The sequence below is a fragment of the Suricata suricatta genome, chromosome 9 (genome assembly GCF_006229205.1).
Source record: "Suricata suricatta isolate VVHF042 chromosome 9, meerkat_22Aug2017_6uvM2_HiC, whole genome shotgun sequence".
In the NCBI taxonomy this organism is placed as follows: Eukaryota; Metazoa; Chordata; class Mammalia; order Carnivora; family Herpestidae; genus Suricata; species Suricata suricatta.
The window spans coordinates 4,937,967-4,963,968 of record NC_043708.1 but is presented as its reverse complement, the minus strand read 5'-3'; the positions used below and the strand labels follow the sequence as shown (position 1 = coordinate 4,963,968).

The following is a 26,002-nucleotide window of genomic DNA, read 5'->3' as shown; positions in this document are numbered from 1 at the left end:
CCGCCCTGGCTGGGGGTGTCTCCCCCAACCCCCAGTCTAACAGCCACACTAAGGGGCCAGGAGCTCCGGCTGCCTCCACCCAGCCCCACGGCTCGCCGTGGCTCCCGGGCAAGGCCTGCGTTTGATTTGGCCGTTTATCTTAAATGGCTAAGAGACCACCAGGGCAAAAATCCGTGTGAAGCCCTTGCCAAAACCACAAGTGAAGAAGCCCAAATTCCCTGGGTAAATAATTGAGCAGGGAAGCATCAGAGAGACAGAAAGAAAACATCAACAAGATGAGGGGCAGCTGGGCCCCGGGCCGCCTCTGCCAAGGCAGCCACCCGACGCCACTCTCCACCCGGCTCGGGTCTGCAGGGTGGAGGCCTGCCCGTTCCGTGGCCCCCGAGAGGGATTCCCCCATCCAGGAGAACTGCGGGGCCCTCCCTGCAAGCCCACTTCGAGCCAGCATCCTGTCACTCCTCATCCTGAGCGCGCTCCCAACATGCCCACGGGGCAGGGCTTCAGAGGCCCATTGCGCAGACGAGGAAGCCGATGACGTGACCACAGAAAACTGCAGACGCCAGCAGCCAGCCCCGCCAAGGCCTGGCCGCCTGGCTCCGGAACCGGAACTTTTGCTACAGCACCTGCCTCTGCAAGACATGTGTTACCCAGGGCTGGGGGCATCAGGACCCCAGGGCAGACCTGCAAGTGTCCTTGCTGAGAAGCGGAAGAGACATGGGCTCCTCTGTACCAATGAAGACCTCACACGAGACGAGGCTCAGGACCTGGGGTGGTGCTGAGCCCACGACAGCTCCAGAAGGACACGGCCAATGGCCTCACACAGTTCCAGCCACACATTCGGTGCAAGCTCCCAGGCACAGCAGGCACCTGAGGCTGGTGTCAGCTGCCTCCTCCCAGAAGCCTCTCCTGGCCAGTCCTTGCCTAACCCCCCACCCCAGCACCGGACACCGCGCATTCAGCCCTGTCCCCATCAGCCTGGCTTCACACTATGGCTTCGTGCGGGGCACCTAGCACAACAGGCCATTCACCACCAATCCCTCACTCAGCACGGAACACCAACCCCATCCCAGAGCAGGTGCTGGGGCTCAGGGAAATCTGAGAATCGAATCGAACCCCATTGCATCTCCAAAGGCCAGATATGCCCTGCCTCCCCCCGGGCTGCAGCTGGGGTAGGGTGACCGGGGTGCCCTGGGATGCTGAGAAGGAGGACCACGTGGGGCAGAGGGAAGCCGGAGAGTCCTTGGGCTCAGTAAGGCCATGGGAGGCTGGAAAAGAGAGAACCCAGGCCTCCAGGCTCTGGATGAAACTGTGACTCGGCCACCACCATTTACCATGGCTACGAAAGAGCGACAAGATTGTCCAGGGCCTGATAACTGTCTTCCCAAGCAGTCAAGGAGCAGGGCCTGTGTCTCCAAGGCTGGGAGGAAAGGTCAGAGGGCAGGTCCAGCCATTCCCCTCTCCTGGAAGAGTCAGGCTTAGGCTAGAGCCTAGAAAGGCAAAGTCTTCCCCCAACTGAGGTCGGGTGGAGGGGCCACACTGCCCCCCTGGAGCGGCTTCCACATGCCCCGCTATGAATGCCAACCTTACTAGGGACCAACTGCTTGAGTGGCTGGCTCCGTGGAGGCAGGGAGGGGGCAGGAAGAGTGAGTGGCTTCTAATCCTAAGCTGCCCACAGAGGACACTCCAGGGGCTCCCAGAGGACCTCTGACCTGGGGGGATCCCCCTCACCCAGAGCAACTTACACCTGCAGCTCAGTCCAGAGGTGGACCTCCAGAAAACCTCTTCAGAAGCTAAAGCAAAAGCGCAAGCTGCTCCCAGAAGCCACCCATCCTGTGATTATAGTCAATGCCCAGAGTGGGCAAACCTCTGGGAACAGAATGTAGACAGGAGGTTGCCAGGGGCTGGGGGCAGGGAGTGAAGGCCGGTGGGAACAGGGTTTCTGCGGGGGGTGACGAATGGTCCTAGAAGTAGATGGTGGTGGTGACGGTCACAACCCATCACTGTACACCTTAAAATGGTTAGAACGGCAGAGTCCAAGGTGAGGACGGTCTCTGGCCTCAGCAGGCGTCCCAGGCCGCCTCCCAGCCCTCACTGGTCCTCAAGGAAGAAGTGTCTGTATTCAAATGTGCACACGGGACATCCGGAACGCACCTGACCGAGCCCCTGAGACAACACACTGACAACACAGGAGAAGCCCAGAGCGCAGAAGCAGCCTTGGAGCAGAGGCAGCGGAGGCCTGGGTCCAATCCCCTCTGCCATCTCCTGGCCACGTGACCTGGGGTGAGTCACCTTGTGGGAGTCCTGCCTTTAAAGGAAGGTCGGGACAAGTCCGGCCAGAGCCTGGCTTCTTGTGAACACTCCACTCTGGAACTTGTCCTGCTCTCTGTGGGTCTTCCCCACAGCCTGACGGGGAATGCCAGCCGGGGGCTCTCTTGGCCCCGGGAAGCACCCACAGAGCCCTGCAAGACGCTCTTCTGCAAGTGATTCTCGGTGGATTCCCCTCTGGGATGGAACAGCCCTGGGGTCAGCTTTATTCAGGATCCAGGGGGCTTAAAAACAACCCCTGCCTGGCTGGACTCCTTATCATGGAAGGGTGCTTTCATTCGGGGGAAAAAGAAACAGCAAGTACACATGTCACTCAAGGCCAGCAGCCTTCCCAAGAGTAGGCACGATGACCGCCCCCCCTCCCCCCGCCTCCCGCCCTCACAAACGAGGAAACGGAGGCTCACAGGGGTGAGAATGCTGCTCTCCAAGTCCAAAAATAAAATCCCTAAAAACGTTGCTTAAGCTCCAGATCAGGACGTAAGGCCATTTGCACGGCATCCCTTCCGAGGGGGTCTGTACCCGGCCTCTCTCTCCTAGGGGGGCCCAGCAGATGGGCCTGCCGGGTCCTCACACATGCGCACTACCCCGCGAGCGCGCCCACACCCACCGGCGTGGAGACACACAAAAACGCGCCCGGAAGCGGAGCCGCGTGCAGAGGAGAGCCAGCACCTTCCCTTCCCCAAGGCCGACTCCCCGGGCGCCCCTCCCACGCGGAGGGTTACCGATCTCCAGCGAGCGCCGGGCGATGTGGCAACACGGTGCAGGAGACGTGCATTTCTCTCCCTACTGGAGCTTTTCAATTGATACATTTTTTAAGCCAAGAACTCCTACTGATAGCGCAAAAATGAGTCATAGATCAAGGAGGGAGACAGACAGGGAGCGAGCGCTGGTGAGTGAGGGCCACTAGCAAGGAAACCTGACAATCCCCGCGCCCCCTCCCCCCCATGCCAAGACATTAATTCTCACAAGTCGGAGAAAATTACTATGCATGAATGCAAAAAGCATGATCAGGAGTAATTAACATGGCTTCATATGCAAATTTTATTAATGCAGAAGTACAAAGTCATTATGCAAATGAAACTTACGTCAACTCTCTTGACAAATATTCATCTCTGAGGCTCAAGTTTCTCCCTTTTTTATTTATTTATTTAATTTTTCACTCCCCCCCCCACTCTTTTTTCCCGGGTTCTTTTCTTTTTTTTTTTTCTTTTAAAAGGTGGGGGGGGGCGGGGGTAGTGCAGGCGACAGCTTCAACAGCAGCAGCAAGCCATGAGGGCTGTTTGACAAGTTTGCAAAGTTGTTTTTCAACCAGAGAAATTTATTCTAACATTGTTGATTTTTTCTTTTTTTTTTTGGGGGGGTTGTTAGCAGGTACAAGACAGCTCATAGAAGAGGAAAAAAATTAAGAAAAAAATTAAAAAAAAAAAAAAAAAAGCTCTGGGCAGCAGGCAGCCAATCAAAACGCCAGAGCCTGTAATGAGGGCGATTGATGGCTGTTTGGCTTTTACTGCAGGGTAATGAACTAGAATCCAGTCTGAGGAGGGGGGAAAATATGAATATTCATGAGACTGTGCTCCTGCCTTTGATGATTAAAGAAATTTTTAATATTCAAATAAGCGCTTGCCAAGTGATTAACAAAGAACATGCACGCAGAAATATGGAAATGTGAGCCGGGAAAGATTTGAGAGGCGAACGGACTGTTGGAAAGGCAGCCCCAAATTTCATAAACAAGATCGGCAGATAACCCAATTCGCACGCAGGCAAATAAAAACATTTCTTTCGGATCGCTTAAATATTTTGCCACCTACTTTGTCTTAAGGATGATAAAAATGCTATGTATGGGGGCCGGGGGAGGGGAGCGAGACCGAGGAATCGAGGAATCGCGGGAAGTCAAACGTACCCGCTCGCCCTGTAAGAATCATCCCAATTCTAGCCCCCTCCCCCAACCCCAACGGGAAATCAGGGCTCTTTTTCCGGTTTGCTAGAGAGAGAGGGTGGAGGGAAGCCAGCTCAGGCTTGAAAACCCAATGCTGAAGGTTTGGGCCTGCCTGTTTGGGGGCGCCCGGGCGGCAGTGATGGGGCCTGGGTGGGCACATCAGGGCACGTGGTCATTCGTTGCTTCTAGGCTGGCCCAAAGGCCTGAGGACGGTGGAAGTCGGTATCTAGAGAGCTGAGGACTGGCCCTGGACTCAGGCCCTGCTCAAAGCGCGTAAAGAAGGCAGTCCCAGGGAATAAAAGGGGGGTACCGGTTGAGAGGTTGCAAGGACTCCAGACTTCCTGCTGGGCCTGGCCTGGGCATCCTCAGGGCCACGGAGGAAGGGAAGAGCCCCACCGATCGCGCAGGCTTCATTAGCTGTGCGCGAGGGCCGCTGGCTCATATTTTAACAGCTCCACCATGGGTTCACACTGAAGCACATAATAACAGTATTAGCTGGTAAAATGATCCTGCAGTTAAAATACATCTAATTAGCAGCCGATGACATCCATTTTGCCAATTTCCTATTTGAAAGAAGTGGAGCACCACCTTAAATGAGACAGGCAATGGGTACTCACCCCACAAGACCTAGCCTTCCTACCATTTGTCTCTCTCAGCTCCCCCTTGGGGGGGTGGCTAAGCAAGAAGAGACAAGGATTCTAAGCAGCCTTCTTTGTTACTCAATTTCAGAGGGACACGGGTTTGGGGGGGGGCACTCAGAAAAGAAATTCCCTCACTCCACAGGTATTATTTTATGTCTTTTTTTTCATTTTTAACCACCAAGGTCTGGTCACCAGAAAACACTAGAACTTGTTTTTCATTTCATTATAAAATACATCATCATCATCATCAACAAAGCAGAAAGGAAATCCAAGCATTTACATGAACGCCGCGTAAGTCACTGTGAAAACCCACAAATGTCAGGACAGGTCCCCAAGATGGGCCAAGAGAGCAGGCTGCGTGTGCTGCCCCCCTCGGCTCAGGGCGCCAGAGCATTTGGGGGGTGGAGAAATTCTCTGCGGGGAGCTGAGGCCGCCAAGTCCCCACCTCCCACTTTTGGATTCTCCTTCTAAGTCAGGCCAAGTCTGAGAGCCCGTCACTGGTCTCAGGTCCTCGCTGCACTGGGTCCGAGTTCGGGGGTGCACTTGTCAGTGTCCTTTAAAAAACAAGCAACAAAAAGGGGAAATGAGGTCTCACAGGGTTTGCACAGCTGTGTTTAAAGACAGCCTTCAGGGCCATCGCCTGGGGGCCGTAAAAACAAAGCTCCAATCGGAGCTGGGCCTTTACTCTGGCTTCCTGCTAAAAACAGCAGCCTTTTCACGGGGCTACAAGGGTGGGGATCCCTCCCCATGCAGGTGAGCCGGCCTGCCTGGCTTCCCGGCTGGGCCCAGAGAGGCCTAGTGCGGGTGCCAGGCAGCAGGGAGTGGTGGGCTGGCCAGGGGCCTCCAAGAGATCTCTGGGCTTGAAGCCAGTCCCACTGCCATTTCCCCAGTGACCATCCAGAGACCCCCACACGCCCTCACGGCCCTTTGTGGGCACCAGGGTGCCGACAAGCCTGGGCCACCGAGTGGAGGCAAGAAGCAAATCCTTCCCAGCACCAGAGACAGGCCACCTTTCGCCTCACGCCTCCCGCTTCGCGCACTCCTGAGATCTGTCGCAGTGAATCACCACTTCACATGCATCCCTAAAAAGGAGGGGCAAGGCAACACAACAAGCGTGCCCCCCGAAACACTTCCACCAAGGCTTGGAAAGGGAACCCAGTCCCCGGCCCACTGCACCCTGCACACAGAAGCAGATACACAGGCCCACCCTGTTGCTGGTGCAAAAGCACCTGTTCAATGGCCACCAGCCCCAATTTCCTCAAGATGCAAGCAGCTGAAATGCTCTGGGGCAGCGCCCTGGGCCAAGGACCCATGAGGTTACATTCCGAATGCCAACACCTTCTGTGGCCCTTCCAAAAGGCCCGGTGAAGTAGCACAGAAAATGCCAGGGGCTACTCGGGAGGAAGGATGCGTCTGAATCACACTCTGCCAATCCTTAAGAGTAAACTGACCAGGTGCTCGGGGCTGGCCACTCCGCCCCCAAGGTGGGCATCTGCCAGGGAAAACATACAGCTTCAAGTCTTTTTCTCATCATTCAGGGAAACCCCTAAACCGCTCTCAGCCGCTGGAATGCAAATAAACCCGCCATCACTTGTCCTCTGGCCTGGATGCGGAGGCCTTGGGACCAGGGCTTTGAGATGCACACAGTAAAACAGACCTGAGCCCTCTTGGGTGACCTCCACAGTCAGCATCCACCAAATTGGGGCCTATGCCCCTGGAAGGGGCAGGCCTGGGGACAACAGAAGGTGCAATCAGGTGTTTCCACCCATTAGAAAAATGTGCCCGTGCGCATCTAGTAGACAGAGAGGATGCATACGTGCATATACACACATATGTGCACATATCAGCAACATGGCCACGTTCAAAGGTCTTCATGCATATCGGGGGATCCACAGAGGCCAAGGACAAACAGGAGTAGACAGATTCTCTGAATCTCACCATTAAAAACAGCTGGCCAATGCCCAACAGAGAAATTTGCCCCTTTGCCCCAGATTCAGACTTTCACATCAGAGGCTGGGTAGCCGCTTCAATCTTCCACCGTTTCTGCCCTGGACCGCAATTTACCCACAATCCTTCAGTGACGTCCTATTACATTACGGTAGGAGCCACTAACAGTACACGCTGCACATGTCCCCGCAGCACTCCTGGGGACAAAGTGCATCCTATGAACTGAAGTAAAAAGCTGGATAAATCATCTGGATCCCAAACATGAAGAATCTGGAATCTGGGATTCCTCTCCCAAAAGGGCACTTTGTGGCCAGACTCCAACGATCACCTTAGCCAGGCATCCCCTCCCCGTGAACTCTCCCCGTGGAGCGCATTAGTTTAGAGTTGGTGAGGGACAGGGAGGGACCACCGTTAAGACAGAAGCCATGCGTCACATGAGGGAAGTACACCACGAGATGACTCTCCAGATTTGACGCCTACAGTGAGTTTTAAACCAAGGACACTTATTCCCCACCCCCGTCAGCATCCTCCGTGCCGGACATCTGAGGAATGACCTGGAAACACTGAATCCTGACACTGGTTAAAAAGCTGGTCCTCTACAGACCATGTTTAAAAACTGGTGAGTTCAGAAAGTTGCTGTGGTTTGCAGGCCCCACAAACTCCCAACACTGGCTTTGGCTCAGCCCCCACGCGCAGAGAACAGGATGGAGTACACAGGAGGGGGAGGTCTGAACTCTAAGCATCCCACGGAACTGAGCATGAAAATGACTCAGCCCAGCCAATAAAAAAGCACATCAAGAAAGCAGAGTGCCCAGGAAGGAGGTGCTGCAAGGACTCCAAGCCAGAGGCAGCCAGGGAAAGAGACAGCAGTCCCAGGGGCAGATGGAGTTGCGGATTTGAGGAACGTTGATCATCGCCAACCTTCATTATGATTGGACCCTAAAGTCCCCACCCGCACAGTAAGGGAACCTGCAACCATGAGGGTCAGCAGGGTTTCTTGTGTTAAATGGAAAGAAATTTAACTTGGTCAGTAAGTGGGGAGGGAAGGGAGGGAGGGAGGGGGAAGGAAGGAAGGAGAGGAGGGATGGAGGAAGGAAGGAAGAAAGTAAAGAAAAGGAAGGAAGGTAAAGAGGGAAAGAAAGAAGAATGGAAGGAAGAAAGGAGGGAAAGAAGAAGGAGGGGGAGGAGGAGAAGAAAAGGAAGGAAGGAAGAAGAGCAGGAGGAGGAGGACGGGAAAGAAGGAAGAAAAAGGAAGAGAAAGAAGAAAAGGAAGAAAGAGAAAGATCAGATTGTAGCAAAGGAATCTAGTGCTATCGCTTAAATGCATTTGTTGGTTTCAGTTACGTGTGAGTTACATGCAAACATCTGTGCGATCACAATAAAAAATTCAGCCCCCAACCCCGCCTTTGGTTGTTGGCGCAGTCTTGTTTTTCTCTCCTTTTTCATTCTTCGTACCTCCTACTAATGGACATAGAGAACACTGAGGCACACCGCTCTGCATCACGTAAGAACAGAATCTTTCTGTGGCCTCTTTATGTTTCCAAGCCAAGTCTGAAATGTCACTGCCTAAAACACTGAGCAGGCCTGTAATTACTTTCAACAAAGTGGCTCCTTTAAACTGAGTTTTCTGCATGTAGACGGCATGTAATATACATATTGTGAGCCTTCCTTTCAGCATGGGTAGCATTTGACGGCTACAATCACAAATTTTCTTCTAAGGGAGCAGGCTGACAGCCACCTTCTTCCTTGTTTTTTGACATGAAATCCATTTCCTTCTCCTGACACACCGACGGTGATGTACAGTGTGGGCACAACAAAATTTGTAAAAATTAACACTTCGCGGGATTAATTGAATAAAGATTGTTAGCACATTAACACGGGGAACGCTGCTCCTTAGGATTCAATCTAGCCACGCGCCCCGTGCTGCTGCCGGGGGGACAGAGGTTTACATTCAGCTGAGGTTTATGCCGCTATTTAATGTAATTAAAGAAACCGGTAGCACGGTCCTCCATGGAAATATCATTTCTATTGCAGGGTATTCCCATTAGAAATTGGGGGAAATCATAGCACGCGGACTTTGATTTTGTTGTATTTTTTTTTTCCCTTGGCTGCCTTTGAAACAGAGCCGTTGTGCTGGGCCTCAGACAGAACCCAGGGCAGAAACTCTGCGAAGATTCCCAGATAAGACAAGCCTAGGGTACTGGCAGGAGGGCTCAGCGCTGTCTTTTTTTTTTTTTTTTTTTTTTTTTTGGTCTTTGGTTTTTGAAACTGTTAAAAAGATTTTTTTTTAATCTGTTGTCTCGGTTGCAATTCTCTGCCCAGCAAACAGCACATCACGACAATGACTTTTCAGATATCCCCCCCCTCCTCCAGCCCACCCCAAAACAACAGGGTGGGTTAAAGATGCAGAAAAAGGGAGGGGTCTCCCTGGCCACTCTTGTATATAAACGATGTTAACTCCGGACCCGGACCATCAGGACTAAAATCTGACTCTAACCTCAGAGGAAGAGCACAGAGCAGGCTCTGCTCAAGAAGGTCTGAGAAGCGAAACACACAAAACCAACCAGAAAAAAAAAAAAAAGAAAAACAGAATCTTGACACCACATCATCCAAAATGGCAGAGAAGGCGAAGTCTTGGGGCTGAAGGGAAGGGAGCCTGACTCAGCTCTCCCGGCCCTGAGCCCCAGCCTCTCCTCATCGGAAGGCTGCATCCTGCCCTTGGAGCCGCCAAGTGCAGACAAACCTGCACCTGCTCCGTGCACGTCCCTGGGCCACGGGGGCGGCTTCGTGGGATTTTTTTTTTCTTCCCTAAGTGCATTTTAATACTCTTCTGCTACATCCTAATTTCTTTGGGGGGGAGGAAAAAAAACATCAGTGTCACTAAAAAAACGTCACTCTGTTTTGCAAAATCCAGCAGCTTCCTTGGCAGTAAGAAAGGCTGGCTGGCATTACCCCCTCACTTGACAAAACTACTATTTCTGGGCATGTGCTCAAAAACAGGTAGGAAGCAAATGCTGAGAAATAAGGAAGTAAAAACAGGCAACAGATTTTTCACTACCAAGAACGCCAAGCGTAAACACGATTTATTTAGCTGTGTTTAACGTGTCTGTCCTCCACGCAAGTAGGAGCCCACTTGGGTTGAAGGAAGGGTGGAGAAGGAGGGGACAGGAAGAGGGAGCAGGGGACAGCGAGGACACAGAGAGGAGGCGGGCAGCTCTGTGCGAGGACTTCCTGAACGGTTCCGTTCGGTTTCAGGAGAACAAGATTCTTCTGCCCCGAAATAACGTGCGTGTGTCACAAGACGGCAAGGCTAATCTGCCAGTTAATTAACGAGCCGCCACTAACAAAGACAGAAGACCCAGCTCCTGCAAACAATATTTACACGGGCGTCGGAGATTTTGTTGCCCACTCTCCTGGTCTTTTTGCAAACCCTAGAGGCTGGGGGCTGAGACAGGCACTGAAGCCCCTCAAGGGGGGGGGGGGTGCGTTCTGAGCTTAGAAGTCCAGACACAGGGGAGAGGGGGGACGGGTCAGTGCCCTCCCTGCGCATCCTCACAGGGCCACGTGGAGCTGACTGAAATCTGTATTCAATTAAGGAGCACCAGACAGCTTCTGGCTCCTAGCCTGCACCAAAGCAGGCTACGGGGATCTGCTGTGCCCCCCGCCCCGCCCTGGCTCTAATGCCAGGGAACAAGGGCTCTATCAAGTCCCCCATGGTGAAGGTAGAGTGCCACACTGCCCCCCCAGGCCCACACACAACCCCCAAACTCAAGCCTGAGGTCTGGGTCCTGCCAGGACGAACCAACCAAATACATAAAGCGAGCATCTGTATTTTCTAACCAGCGAGACTAAACCAGAGGTTTGGGCCCTGCCAGAGGTCATGCTTTTTAAAACTCTACGTCAGGTTCCACTCAGCGTTGGCTGGAAGACAGGAACCAAGCCTCGTCAAAAGAGAAACCACAACACAAAAGTAAGATGGAGTCCCAAAAGGACAGTCAGGGTTTCCCGTTTCCCCGGTGAAGATGCCATTTCAAAGCAGCCAGCTGTGTGCTCCGGGAGCATAAATGCCCGTTTCTGTTAGCTTGAAGAGGTGGTGGCCAAAAAAAAAAAAAGAAAAAAGGAGACTTTCCTCGCCACTCTGCACCAACTTCCTTCCTCCTCTGCAACCTAACAAGGCTGTGCACTTAAATGCTACCTGCTGTATGCATTCCTTCGCACCCCCAAGTCTACCCCCCCTCTGCCCAAGCCCTGTCCTTCTGGGGCTGGACTCCAAATGTCTGTAAAGATACCTTTTCTGGTATATTCAGGTCAAGAGTCACTGTAACCTCACTCCGTAGTAATATTCTGAGTCACGTGACGGTCCCCAAGGGTAACAAAGAGCTGGGGTGGGATGTGGTGTCGGTCCCCCAAAATGAATGGGAATGGGGGAGAGGTATTAGGTTACTACATTGAAAATCCAAGTCCTCCCCCTTAGATCTCCCCTAAGACCCCTAATTCTTCCTCCTTGCATTGAAAATGACATGCCACACAAGTAGCTATTTGATTCCTTTCCCTTTTGCAAATTAGTCACCCTGCCCCGTGGACTGGACAATCAAAGTCTAGACTTCTGTGATGTCTTTGAATTGGCAATCACTTCACTCTCACAGAATGGTTTGTTTTCCTATCTGGACGGCGGCAGGAGCCTAAACCACTGGAGATCCCCATTTTATAGATGAAGAAGCTAAGACACGAACCCGTCTGCCCGGGTGTTTAGGAACAGTCACATCTAAGACTGCGTGAGCACCCTGATTCGCGTGCTTCCGCGAGTGAGTGGCCCCTAATGCTCCCAGGGCGACAAAACAGGGCCGAAAGGCTAACCAGGGCTCAGGGACTGCACTGGGCGGCCACACTTCCAGGAAATCTCGATTTCCCAAATAAACCTGAGGATTGCTTAACCGCATCTCCAAAGGAGGCCTCTGCGGATTCCCTCTGGATAACAATTCCGTTGGCATTTCAGCAGGATCCAGGCTGACAAAACGCCCCATTCCCAAGCAAATCTCCCACACGTGGTTTCAGAACAAAGCAAGACAAGCCACCTGTGCCTTGCAGACCGGCCTGGTGGCTTAGAGGGCACGACGCAAAGCAGCCCACCCTGTCACTCAGACACAAAATGGTGGGTGCTCTGAGAAGGCTCGAGGGCACCCAGGCGGGGGGTGGGGGAGGCTACAGAACCCTCTCTTCCAGAAGGATTCCACACCAGAAAACTTCCCCTGCCCTGCCCCAAGGCTGACCCTAAAACTAGAGGGAGAAAACGCCCGTAATTTTTATCACTGTTGAGTCGTCAAAATAAAGAAGGCGGAGATAAATTGGCTTCATCCTCCTCCGTGTCAGAGCCATTAAGGCAGCCGACCACACAGTGCCCTGCCTTTCAAACCAAACATGAACAATTTCCCCCCAGACACACCTTGTTTCCAAAAATCCTAAAATGTATCACATCCCTCTAAAGGGACTGCAGAGACCCAGGACGGGGCCCTCAAACACACACACATAATTAGTGTTTCATCTTCCTTTCTGTAAAGGAATCCGGTAACATAAATATTAATCAAACACCAGAATCTCCCTTTCCAGTCTGGGACCATTATGAGTGCCGGATTGTGATCTTTACAGATATTTACAGATTTTCAAAGGCAGATTCTATCTTGTTAGAACTGTTATAAATGGACGTCTGAGGAATCACTGAACAAGTTCGGGCAGATATGAAAACCTTCCTGTCCAGGGCTGCCAGCAGCTCTGAGTTCCCAAGTGTTGAATTTGTTACCTTTTCTGTAGGCCTTTCAAAAAAATAAATTGACAAATGCCTTCAGATTTCTCCAGAAGAAAAGCGGGCTGCTAAAGTTCGGGTTAGCTAAATCTGAGATTTCTTAAGATCAACTCTTACTCTAAATGCCAGGAAAACGTTGTTTACAAAATACTTTGGCCTTTGATGGCACAGAGAGCGCAAGATTCAGTTATGATCTGGGCTGGCCCAAATCATAAACAAACATGTATACACGTATTTTTTTAAAAATTACCTGGACTCTTGTTACAGCAAATGTATTCTGTTTGGTTCAGACCTATTTCTGAATAATGGAAAATTGAGACATGGTTCCAATTCTAGCCTAGAAAAGCTGTCAGAGTGAAGGTAAACTTTTAATCTCCTATATGCAAACAGCATATATTTTTATTTCTGGAGTAACAGCTTTGGGAAAATGTTTGAACATTTTCTTAAGAGCTTTGTGGTAAATACATTGGGCGTCCAACCACTGCTTTTCTGGGTCTTTAAGGGTCTGTTGGAGTGCTTTAAACAATTGGAGGCCAATTTTTAAGAAGCAAAAATAAAGACAGACTCCTAGCAAGGTGACCATTTGCATACAAATTCTCTTTCGGGGGTGCTTATTGTAAGAGAAGTCGGGCTGGAGGAAGGACTGACATTAATTCCCTGTAATTCCACAAGGCTTTGTGCCCTGCTCTACTAGAGGGTTCCATTCCCACACAATTGGGAAAACACTTTTGTTCTTGAGTATTTTAAAATCCCAGCCTCCAGGAATTCCCTCTAGAAAAGCAGGCTCCTTCTCCTCCCCCCACCCGGGGCGGGTGGAAACCTACAAAGGAAACCACTTTGGGTCGGGACTGTTTGCCCTGGATGGACACAAAACGCACAAAGGAACTCTTTGAGGCTCCCTCCGAACGGGCCTCACCTGGGTCCGGGGAACTGCCAGGCTCCGTCGGGCCAACGTGGGCTGATGCCGGGCTCGACCGTTTCAGAGCGTTGGCGGCGGGCGGAGAGGGGATCCCGGGGCGCCCCCAGGACCCAAGACAAATGCCAAGGAAGGAACGCCACCCGGGAGAGGAGCCCCGCCCCTCGAGCGCTAGTTTTTAGGATGAAGCCACTGGCGGGAGTTTTCAAGGGTCCTGAAATGCAATTCCCCACGCCCGGGAAGGTCACTAGTCGGGGCGCGCGCCTGGGGGTCGGGGAGGGGAAGGCGGGTGGAGGAGGGGCGGGCCCGAGCGCACAAAGGGGCCCCGGGCCGGCGGGCTCCCCGCCCTTGACCTTGGGTCTCCGCCTCCATCCATCTCCGCCCGCTGCCAGGGATGGGGGCTGGCCCGGGGCCAAGGGCGAGCTCGCTGGGCTGCTGCCGGGCGGGGGGGCAGACAGGGGGCCGCCGGGGGCGGGGGGAAGGGGCTCGGAAAAAAAAAAAAAAGACTCGAGGGCTGCAGAGTGCTCCGAAGAAACCCGCATTCCAACTCCCCCGGCTCCTTCTGGAGCCTGGTCCCGGGGAGGCTCCGATTCACTGCACGCCTCCCACCGCCCCCCCCAAAGCAAAAGTTGCTGGAATGCACCGAGGAAGCCCCGTCCCCTGGGTTAACCCTACGACTCGCCCGCTCCCCGCCCCCCTCGGACCCGGGCCGAGAGGGGGAGGGGAGCTGTCACCGGAGGAAGAAAGAAGCGCGCCTTCCCGGCGAGGCCAGACGCAAGCAGGGTCAGCTGCGCCTCCGCCCGCCCCTCGCCGCCCCGCTCGGGCAGCTGGCCCATTAAGCCTCCGAATTATGCATGGACCTGGAGCCCCCTCGGCCCTCCCGCCCCAAGAAGACACAATCAGCGTGCGCGGCGGGCCAGGGCCGGGAGAACAGGAGAGACGTGGCTGAGGGTCGCCTAGCCGCGCGCCCCCGGGGCGCAGGCTGGAGAGGCCGCGGGCGAATCTGAGAGGCCGACTGCCCGGCGCAACGCCCCAGAACCCCGGGCGGGGGCCGCAGCCGGCCGGGTAGAGGGTGGACACCGACGGCGGAGAAGGCCCCCGGTGCAATCACGGTGCTGCCAGTGTCCGCCCGTTTCCGTGCGGGCTCCAGGAGGTGCGGGCCGCCCCGCGCCCCCGCCGGAGCTGGGCACCACCCGCCTTGGGTGTACCCGGGCTTGGAAGTGTGGGGAAGGGAGACTTACGGACCCCAACCCTGGAGCCCCCGGGGGCGGGGCCTGAAGTCCACGAGGGGCGAGGCAGGACTTCTGCCCCTGTCCCCTCCCACGTGGGAGGGAATGATTTGCTAGGGGTGGCACCGTCGGGGAGGGAGGGGAGGAGACCGAGAGTGGGGAGGGTCTCTGGAGATCCAGAGATGGAGCAAGCTGAGCTGAGTACTGCACGTTGCAACCGTCGGGGCACACGGGAAATTGCGTTAGTGGTGTGGGTGGCGCCTGGTTTCACCCGGGGTAGGGGATTCAGTCTCAGAGCTGGGAGGATTTTGATGTCCAACTACCCACCGCTCCCCACAGTCTTAGAACGCGCCCTCCACCTGGACCCCCAGAGCTCGTCAGCCCCAACGTCTCGAGTCCTCTGCTAAACGCCATTTCCGGGGCCTCGGACTGCTCCGAACATCGGAGATTGGAGCGTGCTTGCTATCTTGGGGCCCTGCTTGTTTCTGGAAGCGAGTTCCCTCTCGCTTTTCCTTCCCCTCAAAAGCAAAGGCCAGGTCAGGAAAATTACATACTTCTTTTTCCCGGCGAATACAGGCGCCTCCTGTGCAGGGAAAGTTTTACAAGCCAATGATGTCAGTGATGCCAGGGGGAGACCACACTGTTTAGGTTTCTTAATTGGCTGGCTTTGAACTCTTGGTGGGAGGGGGAAAGAATCCACTCTGGCTCCCTCGGAGAACTTAGTGTTGTGGGGTCTACCGACTTCAATCAAACGTTTTAGCCGGTTGCTGGGGTGAGAAGGGGTCATCTTCTCTTTTGTCCTGTTTCTCGGTTAGGGAAGCAAAGAGCCCTAGATGGATGCTAGACTGGGAGCCCAGGAAAGGCAGTCCCTCCCCCATCAAGAGGGGACCCCGAGAACCCAGCCTGAGGACTGCATTCTCCAGATGCCATGCTCTGCCCTGAAAAGTCTTTAAAACAAAGCCTGTGCCTTCTCTAGGACTTTCAAGGATTCTTTTGGTACCTGAAGTCAGGAAAGCTGACTTGTGCTTTCTGGACACTGGGGGGGTGAGGGGGGGACAGATGTCCTCCAGGCACTGGCGCTGTCATGGGGCAGGGCTCTGTTCATGGGGGCTCGTCTTGCATGGGCGCTGACCCACACACCTGTTTGTACCTTTGAGTCTAGATTTATCTGCCTGCATCTAAGGCTGTGTCCACACTTGAAACCAGAAGATTATGAAAGGTGTGCGGGTACTCAGCCCCTGGGGCCCAGGGCAGGGGGGCGGGGGGCAGGGGGGGCGGTCCACAGCCCTGACCAAACTCTGCCTTGGCTTAGAGAACCATCTGGCTGTCCCAGACCGGGCTGAGGGGTTCACCCTGCCCTTGGCAGGGCATCTGAACAGCTGTCTCCTCCTCTCCACAGCAGGAATTGGGGGGGTGCTGACTTCTCAGCTCTAACAAAAGGCCATTTTGTTAATATCCTTCCTCCCAAAGGAGCCTGGGGTCCCAGTTTTCATGCTGTTGGGACCAGCAGCAGGCACTCTCCCGACCTGTCTCATCAAGTGATCACACATCTCCCTGTCACCCATTCATCCCCCCGGACCCCTCCTTTCCTGAGCCACCCCTCCCCTCTCCTCCAGATCAAAACCAGCAGAGCCCCAGGAGGAGTGCCCTAAGGAAACCTGCTTAAAAACAAAATAAAATGATGGGGCGCCTGGAGGGCTCAGGTCACGATCTCACGGTTTGTGGGTTCAAGCCCCGCGTCGGACTCTGTGCTGACAGCTCAGAGCCTGGAGGCTCTCTTTAGATTCTGTGTCTCCCTCTCTCTCCGACCCTCCCCTGCTCACACTGTCTCTTTCTCTCTCAAAAATAAAACATTAAAAAAAAATGAAACCTGGGGGTGCCTGGGTGGTCGAGTAGGTTAAGGGCTTATTCTTGATTCCAGCTCAGGTAATGAACTCATGGTTCATGAGCCTGGGCCCCACACCGGGCTCTACACTGACAGCACAGGGCCTGCTTGGGATTCTGTCTCTTCTTCTCACTGCCCCTTTGCCACTCTCACACGCACACGTGCTCTCTCTCTCTCTCAAAATAAATAAATAAAAATTAAAAAAACAAAAAACAAAACCTAGAAGCCTTATCTTCCCCAGAAAGGCCTCCAGGTCCCTGGGCCTAGCTTGGGGCCACCAGGTCCTGAGCACACCCTGACACCTGGGGCTCGTTCTTGGGCTTAATTTGGGCAAGGCCAACGCCCCTACACCCTTAGGTCAACTAGGCACCAGCTAGCAGCGCCTGGGTCACTGCTGGGTTCAGATTCTGTGGGGCCTGAAGTTTACACCATTCGGGGTGGGGGGGACCCTTAACAAAAAAAACAAATGCCAAACCACATCTACAACATTAGGGATGGGCCTACACTCTGTTACCCTCTCCGGGAGGGCAGCCAATCCTCCCAGAAGCATCTCTGCTGCTTGGAGCAGACAGAGTTTTCATTTGGGCCACCAATTTCTTCAAAGAAAGTTACTTCCTAAGCCCAAAGGAGAAGAGCCTTTTGGGCAGCTGAGTGGGAAGAGGTAGGTAGGAAGCTTCCCCTCCCCCACATAGCAGGGGTCTGGCGGGGGAGCGGGGGAGGGTCCTGCAGCTGTTGGAAACCACTGGTAGCTCCTTCTCCTATTTCAGCTCAGAAAGCTCAGGCCCAAAGAGGTCTGCTCAGGGTCACACAGCTGGCCAGCCACCGGGCCAGCCACCAGGCACGGACATGCACCCAGGTCTCCGGCCGGGATCCACCATGCCTGCCCCTCGCCACCCTGCATTCACTAGGCCCAACTCAGCTCCGAACAAGGCAGCGTGACACAGACAGGAATCAACACAGATCTGATCCGCCAACATGCGTAGGACACATAGAGGTCCACCATCTTGGTTTCTTCGGCTCACATCAGACCGCAGGTCTCATCATGGATCCTCACCCTCACAGTACAGATCATGCATGTCTGCCATGTCCGGCTGGCAGCAGAAGCGGCCTGAGCCTCCGGTGAAAGGGAGCGCATGATCCCAAGGGCTCCCTGTGACAAGGTCACTGGCTGGAAATCGGGAGCCTGGTGTCTAGGCTCAACTCTGCCGCTGACTCACGGGTGTTTATGCAAAGCTGTTGACCTCTCTATGACTCGGTTTCCTCCCCTACAAAATGAAAGTCATAACTGATTTACCACCTTTCATGGGGCAGAGACAGTGGATGGGGACGTAGGATGAAATACGACACGGGAAGCGCTGCATGGCCACAGGATGAGCGCGACTGCTGCCAGAGTTCACACCCTGGGCCCCTACTCACCAGCTGTGTGACCCGGGGCAAATTACTTAACGTCTCTGTGCTTCAGTTTCCTCTTTGGTATTGTGGGCTGGATACCAGCACCCTGCCCCGTGGAGGTGGGAGGAGGTTTAAATCGGTTAATAGTTGCAAAGCCCTTCAAACAGTGAGTGGTGCATTGTGAGTTCTTAAAAGTATGTGTTAAGTTAAAAACCCAAATATGAAAATTCAGTCTTTTTGTTTCTTCAGTGAAAAGATGAGCCCAAGGGCACAGGGGTGACAGCCAAGCTGCCCTATTTACATAGTTTACTGACACAGAGCCCACCCTTAACAGTTTCGGGACCTAATGGTTATGCATCAGTCAGGCATGAAAATTGGCCCCCCCCCAAAAAAAAGGCTAGCTGTTAAGTGCCTAATAAAAAACGTAAGCCAACTTCTAACTATTTACTGTCCAATTAAAAACCCAACAATAGGATGATAATAATAGTAATAACTGAGGCTGAGCATTGGTTGGGTTCCCCGCCCGGGAGCAAGCGCCTTTGCCTCACTCCCCTCCTTCCTGAACTGCTCTGTGAGCCTGGAACCACCCGTATATAAATCACAGATAATAAGGACCCCAAACCCAAAGGAAGCCTAAGGAAAAACAAAAAAACTTACCCTGTAGCTAACTAGGATTTTCTTCTGAATTGAATAAAACTTTCAACTACAACTCAGGGCTACAATCACGTTTGCGGCTGCTGACATTCTGCAGCCGTTGGTACCATTTGCCTTCCGTCTCTGGCCTCCCCGGGAAGCCAGCAGGGCAAGGATCGCAGAGGCCCTGAGACCAGGTGCAGAAACCGGGTCTCCGCGAGGGGAAACGGCTTGCCTCCAGTCACTCGGCCCGGCATGGCGAGGGGGCACCTGACTCCAGGTAGTGGCTTCTGGTCCCTGCCCTGCCGGTAACCAGCTCCAGGTAATAGGAAGGTTAGCAAGGAGACCCTTTCAGCTCAGGCCAGGAGGCCGGAACCCCCACACGGACCCCTCAGTGGTTCTCTATTATTAATAACAGCCAACAATCCACAGGGACCTCGTGCATGCATATGTGGTCTAAATCAAACCTCTAACAAACCCTGAACAATCCCTCCGGTGCTCCAGGAAATGGGGACGTGGAGAGGTGAAACACGGGCTGAAGGTCATGCAGTGAGTCCCTGGCAAACCCAAAATCCCAGGCCGGGTCCGCCCATCTGCATTCATGTTGTACTGCTTTCTTTGCCACCACCCACCTTTCCAAAACCTTCACCACGAAGTACAGGCAAACTGTATGAGGTGACCACAGATCTTGGGTCAAGGCCTCTGGGGGCCCGAGGGCTCCGGGCTAAGTCCCCTGGTGTCATGTGCCTTGGGATGCTCTTCGAAGACCTTGGACAGGGTCTAGAGGTAGTGCCTGCTCCCGCTGGCTCCGCCAGCCAGGCAGAGTCAGACCACCCCTCCCCCAAAGCCTCCATTCCCTGTGCTACTGAGGCAGCCAGGCTGACCCGAGTCTGATTCACTTTGCCGTGTGATCTTGGGCAAGCCCCTTAGCCTCTCCAAGCATGGGGTTAGAAACCTCTATTCCAAAGTGGGATCAGAGGTATCTGTTTTAAGGTTGGTATCTATTTCAAGACGACCTAAGCCAAGAAAAAAGCACCCAGCACGACATGGGGTACCAGGTAGGCCCCCTCTCTCCTCCCCATCACCCACCAGCCCTGCCCCAATTCTGACATCCGTGCCCAGCCCCAGACCGTGTCGCTCAGGCAGCACCTCCGCCAGGCCTTGGTGCAGACAGAACTAATAATTAGCTGTCACGATTTAATAATACAAAAATATAATCCATGCTGCAACACACCCGGATTTAACTAATCTTAATTTGGAGGCAAAATAACAACTCTAAATATATCAAGCGCAAGTTTTTAAAGACAACCTACAAGTGAGGTTTATCTCCATTTTCCAGTACAAGCAAGTTATTTAGTTTCTTCCACTGGCCAAGCTAATATTCTCCTTTTCACATTTATTTTATTTATTTATTTTTTAAGTCTGAAGTGCACATTGGCAGAGAGGCATGTAAATCCTCTGGCTCATCAGAAGCCCTTTTCTCCAATACATTTTGACTAGTGAGGGGTCACTGGGACCCCAAACCAAGTCCCCTGTCTGTTTCGCCTGCTGCGCGGACACCCCCCCTCCCCACCGCCTCTGGGTGCATTGCTGACCCTTCTTAGGTTCCAGATGGAGCCGTACAGAGCAGGTGGGGCCATCGCACTAGGGAACCGCCTGCTACTTGCAGCCCAGGGGGGAGCTGCGGCCTCCTGTCGCCCGCTGCCTGTCTCCTGCATTTCTCCAGAAATCTGACATTTGGGGTTTGGGGGAAGGAGGGGGGGAAAAGGCAAAAGGCAAACCTATGACTGACAGCTGATGGCTCATTGCTCTGGTTACAGCTTCATCTGGAATGGAAGGGGTGATGAACACAGCAATGAGCCTTCCCTCCAGTGGCTATAAAATGGGGATTTCTAAGGAAGAATTGGTGCAAATGGCTGAGAGAGATCCCAGGTATGTTTCCAAGATTCTGACTGGGAAGCAAACGCCTCGTGCTGTCAGGCGGGTACCAGGCTCTTTTAAAAAGCTTTTTAGAAGCTGTGGCCCGTCAGGCATTGGGCTGCAAAGGGACTCTGCGTTAGGTGGGTGCCCTACACGTGTCGGTCCATCCCGGGCATGGGACTGAAAAGTGGGTACAGACAAGGAAGCTGAGGCTCAGAAAAGTGAGGCGGCTTGCCCGGAGCAGGGTCTGGAACTGGCCCCTCCTGGCTGGCACCAAAGCCCGTGCTCCCCATGGTCCTCCCTGGAGTGACCCACCATCCAAACGGTCACCACGCGACAGGAACGTGACCAAAGATGGCTGGGGGTGGGGGGCACATGACAGCTGCTGGGACACGGTTTCTGGTGGTGGAATTCCCTGAGCCCAATGGAAGTTTCTCTCCAGTTCCCGGAAGATGTGCGGATGTTAGCGCAGCTAACAGGAAACAATGGAGCCGGGTGACGCACCGGCGAGGGCGGAGGAGGAGGGCACGCAGCCACAGCACGTGGCCCGTGCGCTGGGCACACGTCATTCGCACCCCACGGTTACCGCTGTGTGCGCTTCCATTCAAGGAGACTGCAGCACGACGGTCGGGTCACCCGGCCCAAGGCTGGCAGGCAGCCCGGGGCCGCCCTGGTGCAGGCCGCGAACCCCAAGCCCCCTTCTCCCCACCTATCCCAGGTAACGGCACAGAGACTCCCCCTTTACAAACCCCAGGGCCCACCCGGTCTCCCCATCCCCCCACCGGGGTCTGCTACCCCCACGACCCGGCTCCATCAGAACTGTCCACACAGGTGGGAGAACATGGTGGGAAGGGGGCTGAGAAAACGTGACAAGGACAGAGGCAGACGCCTGCCCCTGCATCGGGTCTCCAGGCTGAAGCCTCCACCTCTGCTCAACTCCCTCCCTCGGTCCCCAGATGGGCCTCAGACCCAGCTGTACGGACCTCCCGGGCCCACAGCACACGGCCAGGGCGCCGGGTCCTGTGCCATGACCGCACACATCAAGGCGGGGTTGCTGCCTGCTCGCACTCCGCTGTGTCCCCAGAAGCAGCCCAGAAGGCCATGCTCCCACGCCCTGGGGGTGCTGTCACCCCCTGGCCAGGTGGGAACGCTCGGGGCAGAGGGGAGCAACAGGTGCTCCGTCAGTAAAGAAACCAACGAACAAATGAATGAACGAACAAACGCCCTGCAGGATACAAAGCTCCAGAAAGTTCCTCCGGCTACTGCTCTCCTACTTCTTTATCATGAAAAATTTAAAAAAAAGCAGTTAACTACTCCTTTGATGCCTGTCTCCAGGCTCCAGTGTCCCAAGGAAAGGCCCAATCCAGGGTCCTACCCAGAGGCAATGACTGATTCTGAACCCCCATCTCGCCCTGGGGTCCTCCATGAGGGTGGAAGGGAGCCCCGCCCACCTGTCTCCACATCACCGCCGCTAGAACCATCTGAAAGCCAGGATGGCTAGCACCTGTCCGGACAACACGCAGACTGTCCATTCCAGGGAAAGAGAGACACTCAGGGTCACCATGGGCAACTCACTCGGGACAGCCAAGCCAGAGGCCAACTCCCAACAGGTTACACCAGCAACCAGTCCTGGGGAGCAGAGCGAAGCCCCGATGGGCTCAAGCCCATCCATCCACCCCCACCCCCAACCCCAGACGGGAAGCAGGAACAGGAGAGGCCCAGGCAAGGCCAGCGGTGCCACGGGCCTGGGCAGCAGCTGTGCGGATTTCCGGGAGCCCGGGCAGAGAAGCGCCTGTGATTCCTAGTCCCCCTCTTAAAATATAAAGACTCAATTATCTTTGAGCAGCTTGCTTTACACATGAATTGACACATTTATTTTACAATAAATAACTGAAAGTTATCTGTGTTTCCTTTACTGGTAATCTACACAGAGAAATAATAAACAGGGCTTGTCTACAGAAATGCAAGTAGTGCAAGTCCTCAGAATTCAATTAAGCTAAAATAATTAATGCTCCCACCATATTAAATTACTTTATACATTTGAGCCACTGAAGTTTTATTCTTTAATCTTTCTCCTTTTTATTAAATAAAAAAAAAAGAAGAAGAAGAAGAAGAAGAGGAAAAGAAAAGTTGGTGTCCAAGTGGGGAGGGGAAAAAGGGAAAAGAGAGACGGAAAGAAAGCGTGATGTCTTCAGACATCGTGGCTGCCTTCAGCTGACACAGCATGGAGACTGTTTTGTGCCTTTGATTAAAATAACATTTTAAATGCTTTGAACAAACATATCTCTTTAGACTTCTAAGGGATTATTTTACATATTTCTTCGAGAATGAAGAAATCCATTCGTCCTGTTGCTGAACAGAAAAGGCCAAGAATATCTTTCGTCACACATAAAATAAAAATTCTGTCGGCCGCTGCAGTATCGGAACCTGAGGAAAGGGGCACAGGGAGGGGCGGGGGGAGAGGACAAAGCCGCCTCGCAGATTAACTTTGCCTTTCATGAAATCACATTTAGTCGCTTTCTTAAACAAACCTACCCACGGCGATCGGCAGCCTCTTGCTGGGAAATACCTTCAACATAAAATGAGATCTCGGATGGTTTTCGGTGAAAGCAAAATGCCTTTCCATTGAAACAGAAGTGGGGACCGGAGTCTCGTGGGCAGCAGACCCCTGCCAGAAAGGTCGGTGGACACCGACGCCGCGTGTCTGTCCTACTCCAGGAAACTATCCCTCCAGCATCAAAGAAAAGAAAGCCACGGGGACCCCAGCAGCACCAACCTAAGGGGCCCGGCGCCTCTCTCGATTAAGGAAGGCAGTATGGCTCAGCTCTGCAGGGCACTCTGAGACACCGGGGCTTACATGACCATGGCCCTGACTGTGTCAGACCTTCTCCTCAGAGCCCCTAGCAACTGAACAGCGTGTGAGATGCCACTCCAGGACCCTCACCGGAAGGCGGGGCCCACAGGCCAGTATGATTCAGTGGGGCCTCCCCAGCACCTAGCGTGTGCCAGAGGGGGTCTGCACACCCCCACAGTCTCTTCACCAGACAGATCTCATTCATCCCATTTTACAGATGGGCACTGGGACCCAAACTCTCCAAGCTGCCATGGGGCTGCTGGCCGCATTACCCTGACTGCCTCCTGGGTGATGGTGGCCTCTGCTCCTTCTGACCTGCGGGAGCAGGTGCCCTGGGCCTCCAGCTGGCCCGCCTCCGAGGAGGAGCACCCAGAACCTCAGTCCCTCCAGCACCTGTGCTAGCTTCCACGCCAAAAACACAGCCAGCACCTCCTCGCACCCCGTGGACCCAGAGGGGACCCCTGAGAGGAAAGTTCCACTCGCAAAGCATCTATGGAGCACCTGCTCATTCAAGCCTCACACCAGGGCCGCCAGGATTCCCGTTCGCTGTTGACAGATGAGGAAACTGAGGCCTGGAACCAGGAAGCAGGAGCATGTCCAATGCCAACTCACAGGATTTGAACCCTCCTCCGCATGCCCTCTGATGCCATCTTCCAGTAGGTTCTAGGGGACACAGGCCAACAGGGCCCGCTTTCTTTGCTGGGCCTCCGAGGCTCAGAAGTGCGAACCAGAAGCAAACGCTGTGGCCTGCACAGAGTGTGGGCTCCCCGGAGGAGAGGGCCATAGCCCGGCGGGACACGGTGCCAACTCACTGTGGCGAACAGACCTGACCGTAGGACACAACCTGACACCGGCTGTCCAGGTGGTCAGCTGAGTGGGCATGCCAGACGGCACGTGCCCCATCACGTCCCCATGAGCCCTTCCTGAGACCTATCAGAAGGATCAGACAACATCAGAAGGGGCCTCTGAGACCGCCTCTTTTTACAGACAGGAATCTGAGGCCAGAGAGAGGAGGAGGTAGAAATGAGAGCTCCTGATCCAGAGTGCCTACCGGGTGCTCCCCTCGGGCGGCATCTCACTGCGCCTCACAACCACCCTAGGGAGATAGGCCTCATTAGCTCCATTTCACAGATGGGAAAACTGATTTGTCCAAGTTGTGAAGAACAGAGTCCAACCCAGGACTGTCTGGCTGCACAGCCAGAGACTAAGCCAAGAACACCAGCAAACCGAGGGCCAGGCAGCCTTCCGAATTTCTGCTCTGCACTCCTGGCCACCTACACCCACAACAGAGTCTCACTGCCAAAAGCAAAGCAACCCTCAGCCAGCTGTGCCTCTCTGAGCCCCAGCCCTGTCTCGTCCTGAGGGTCACCCAGACAGCGGTGCCTTAGAAAGGGCGAGCCCTGGCTGGTGTCCGGTCCCCATAGGCCCCAGACCCTCCCAGCACTGACACCAGGCACAGCGGGGGGGGGGGGGGGGGGGGGGGGGGGGGGGGGGGGGGGGGGGGGGGCGGCGGGTGTGGGACCCGGGAGGTGGCTTCGGCGGTGTCCTGGACGGTGCGACATTCCATACCTGCCATGTTCTCCTGCTTGGGGCAGATGCCCTTCGTGGGCGAGAGCAGGTGGTCATCCTCGTCGGGCGTGACCTGGATCCCGATCTCCACCGGCTCGGACACTTTCCTGAGCTCGGAGCGCGAGGAGGGCGGCGGGCTGCCCTTGTCCAGGCCTTTGTCGTAGCAAACGCCCAGGCCGCCGCCACACTGCTTCTTCTTGTGCTCTATAAAAACCAGGATGTCCCCCAGGGGGAAGTTCATCTGACACTGTCCGCAGGTGAGCAGGTCAGGGTCGGGGCCACCCACCATCAGCCCCAGGCTGCTGGGCTCCTCTATCTCCAGACCCTCGTCTTCTTCGAGGATCGCGGCCTCCACATGGTCAGCCTCTGCTGGAAGAGAGACAGGAGAAGGGGGCAGAGAAGACAGAGATGGGCTTAGGCAATCACAGGCACCCCTCGGCCGCTCCAACCCTTCCCCACCAGGAGGAGGACACTAGAGGTCAGCAAGCCCCCGCGTGACCCCGGGAAGCCACAGATGGGCAAACTGAGGCTCCAGGAGCAACTTCGCAGCTCCCGTGGGTGGCTCGACATACTGCTGAACCGTCTGCTTGGTAGTTGATTTGCCGTCGATTCCCCGCCCCCCCTACATAGCATGTAAACACACACACGTGCACGTGCACGGAACACCCATCCCGCCTCCACAAGGTCACGAGCCGGGTGCTTGGAGCTAGAGGCGTGTCTCTCCCACTTTACATCCTCTGAGAAGCACCCGGGGAGCTTGGAACCGGCCCCCCCCCCCCGCCCCACTCCATGCTTCCGCTGCTCCCCAGACCAGTCACCGGGAAATCCAAACATCAGACTGTCTTCTTGTGTTTTAAGACTCCCCAGGTGATTCCGGGGGGGCAGCCAAGGCTGAGAACCGCGAGCCAGAGCCAGTTGCCCCCTGCTTGGGCTGGATCTGCCACCCCCCCTTCCA

The 26,002-nt window shown here is 54.5% G+C and overlaps 1 protein-coding gene across 1 annotated transcript in view; it reads right to left on the bottom strand.

Moving 5' to 3' along the window:
• BCL11B (BAF chromatin remodeling complex subunit BCL11B) overlaps positions 1–26,002 on the bottom strand; it is a 77,874-nt gene extending 51,872 nt beyond the window's left edge. Inside the window, exons 1-2 of the mRNA XM_029950917.1 lie at positions 25,866–26,002; positions 25,048–25,413 (exon numbers count right to left, since the gene is read on the bottom strand). Coding sequence (XP_029806777.1) covers positions 25,048–25,413; positions 25,866–25,881 — 382 coding nt within the window. The 5' untranslated portion in view covers positions 25,882–26,002. The remainder of the gene's footprint in view (positions 1–25,047; positions 25,414–25,865) is intronic.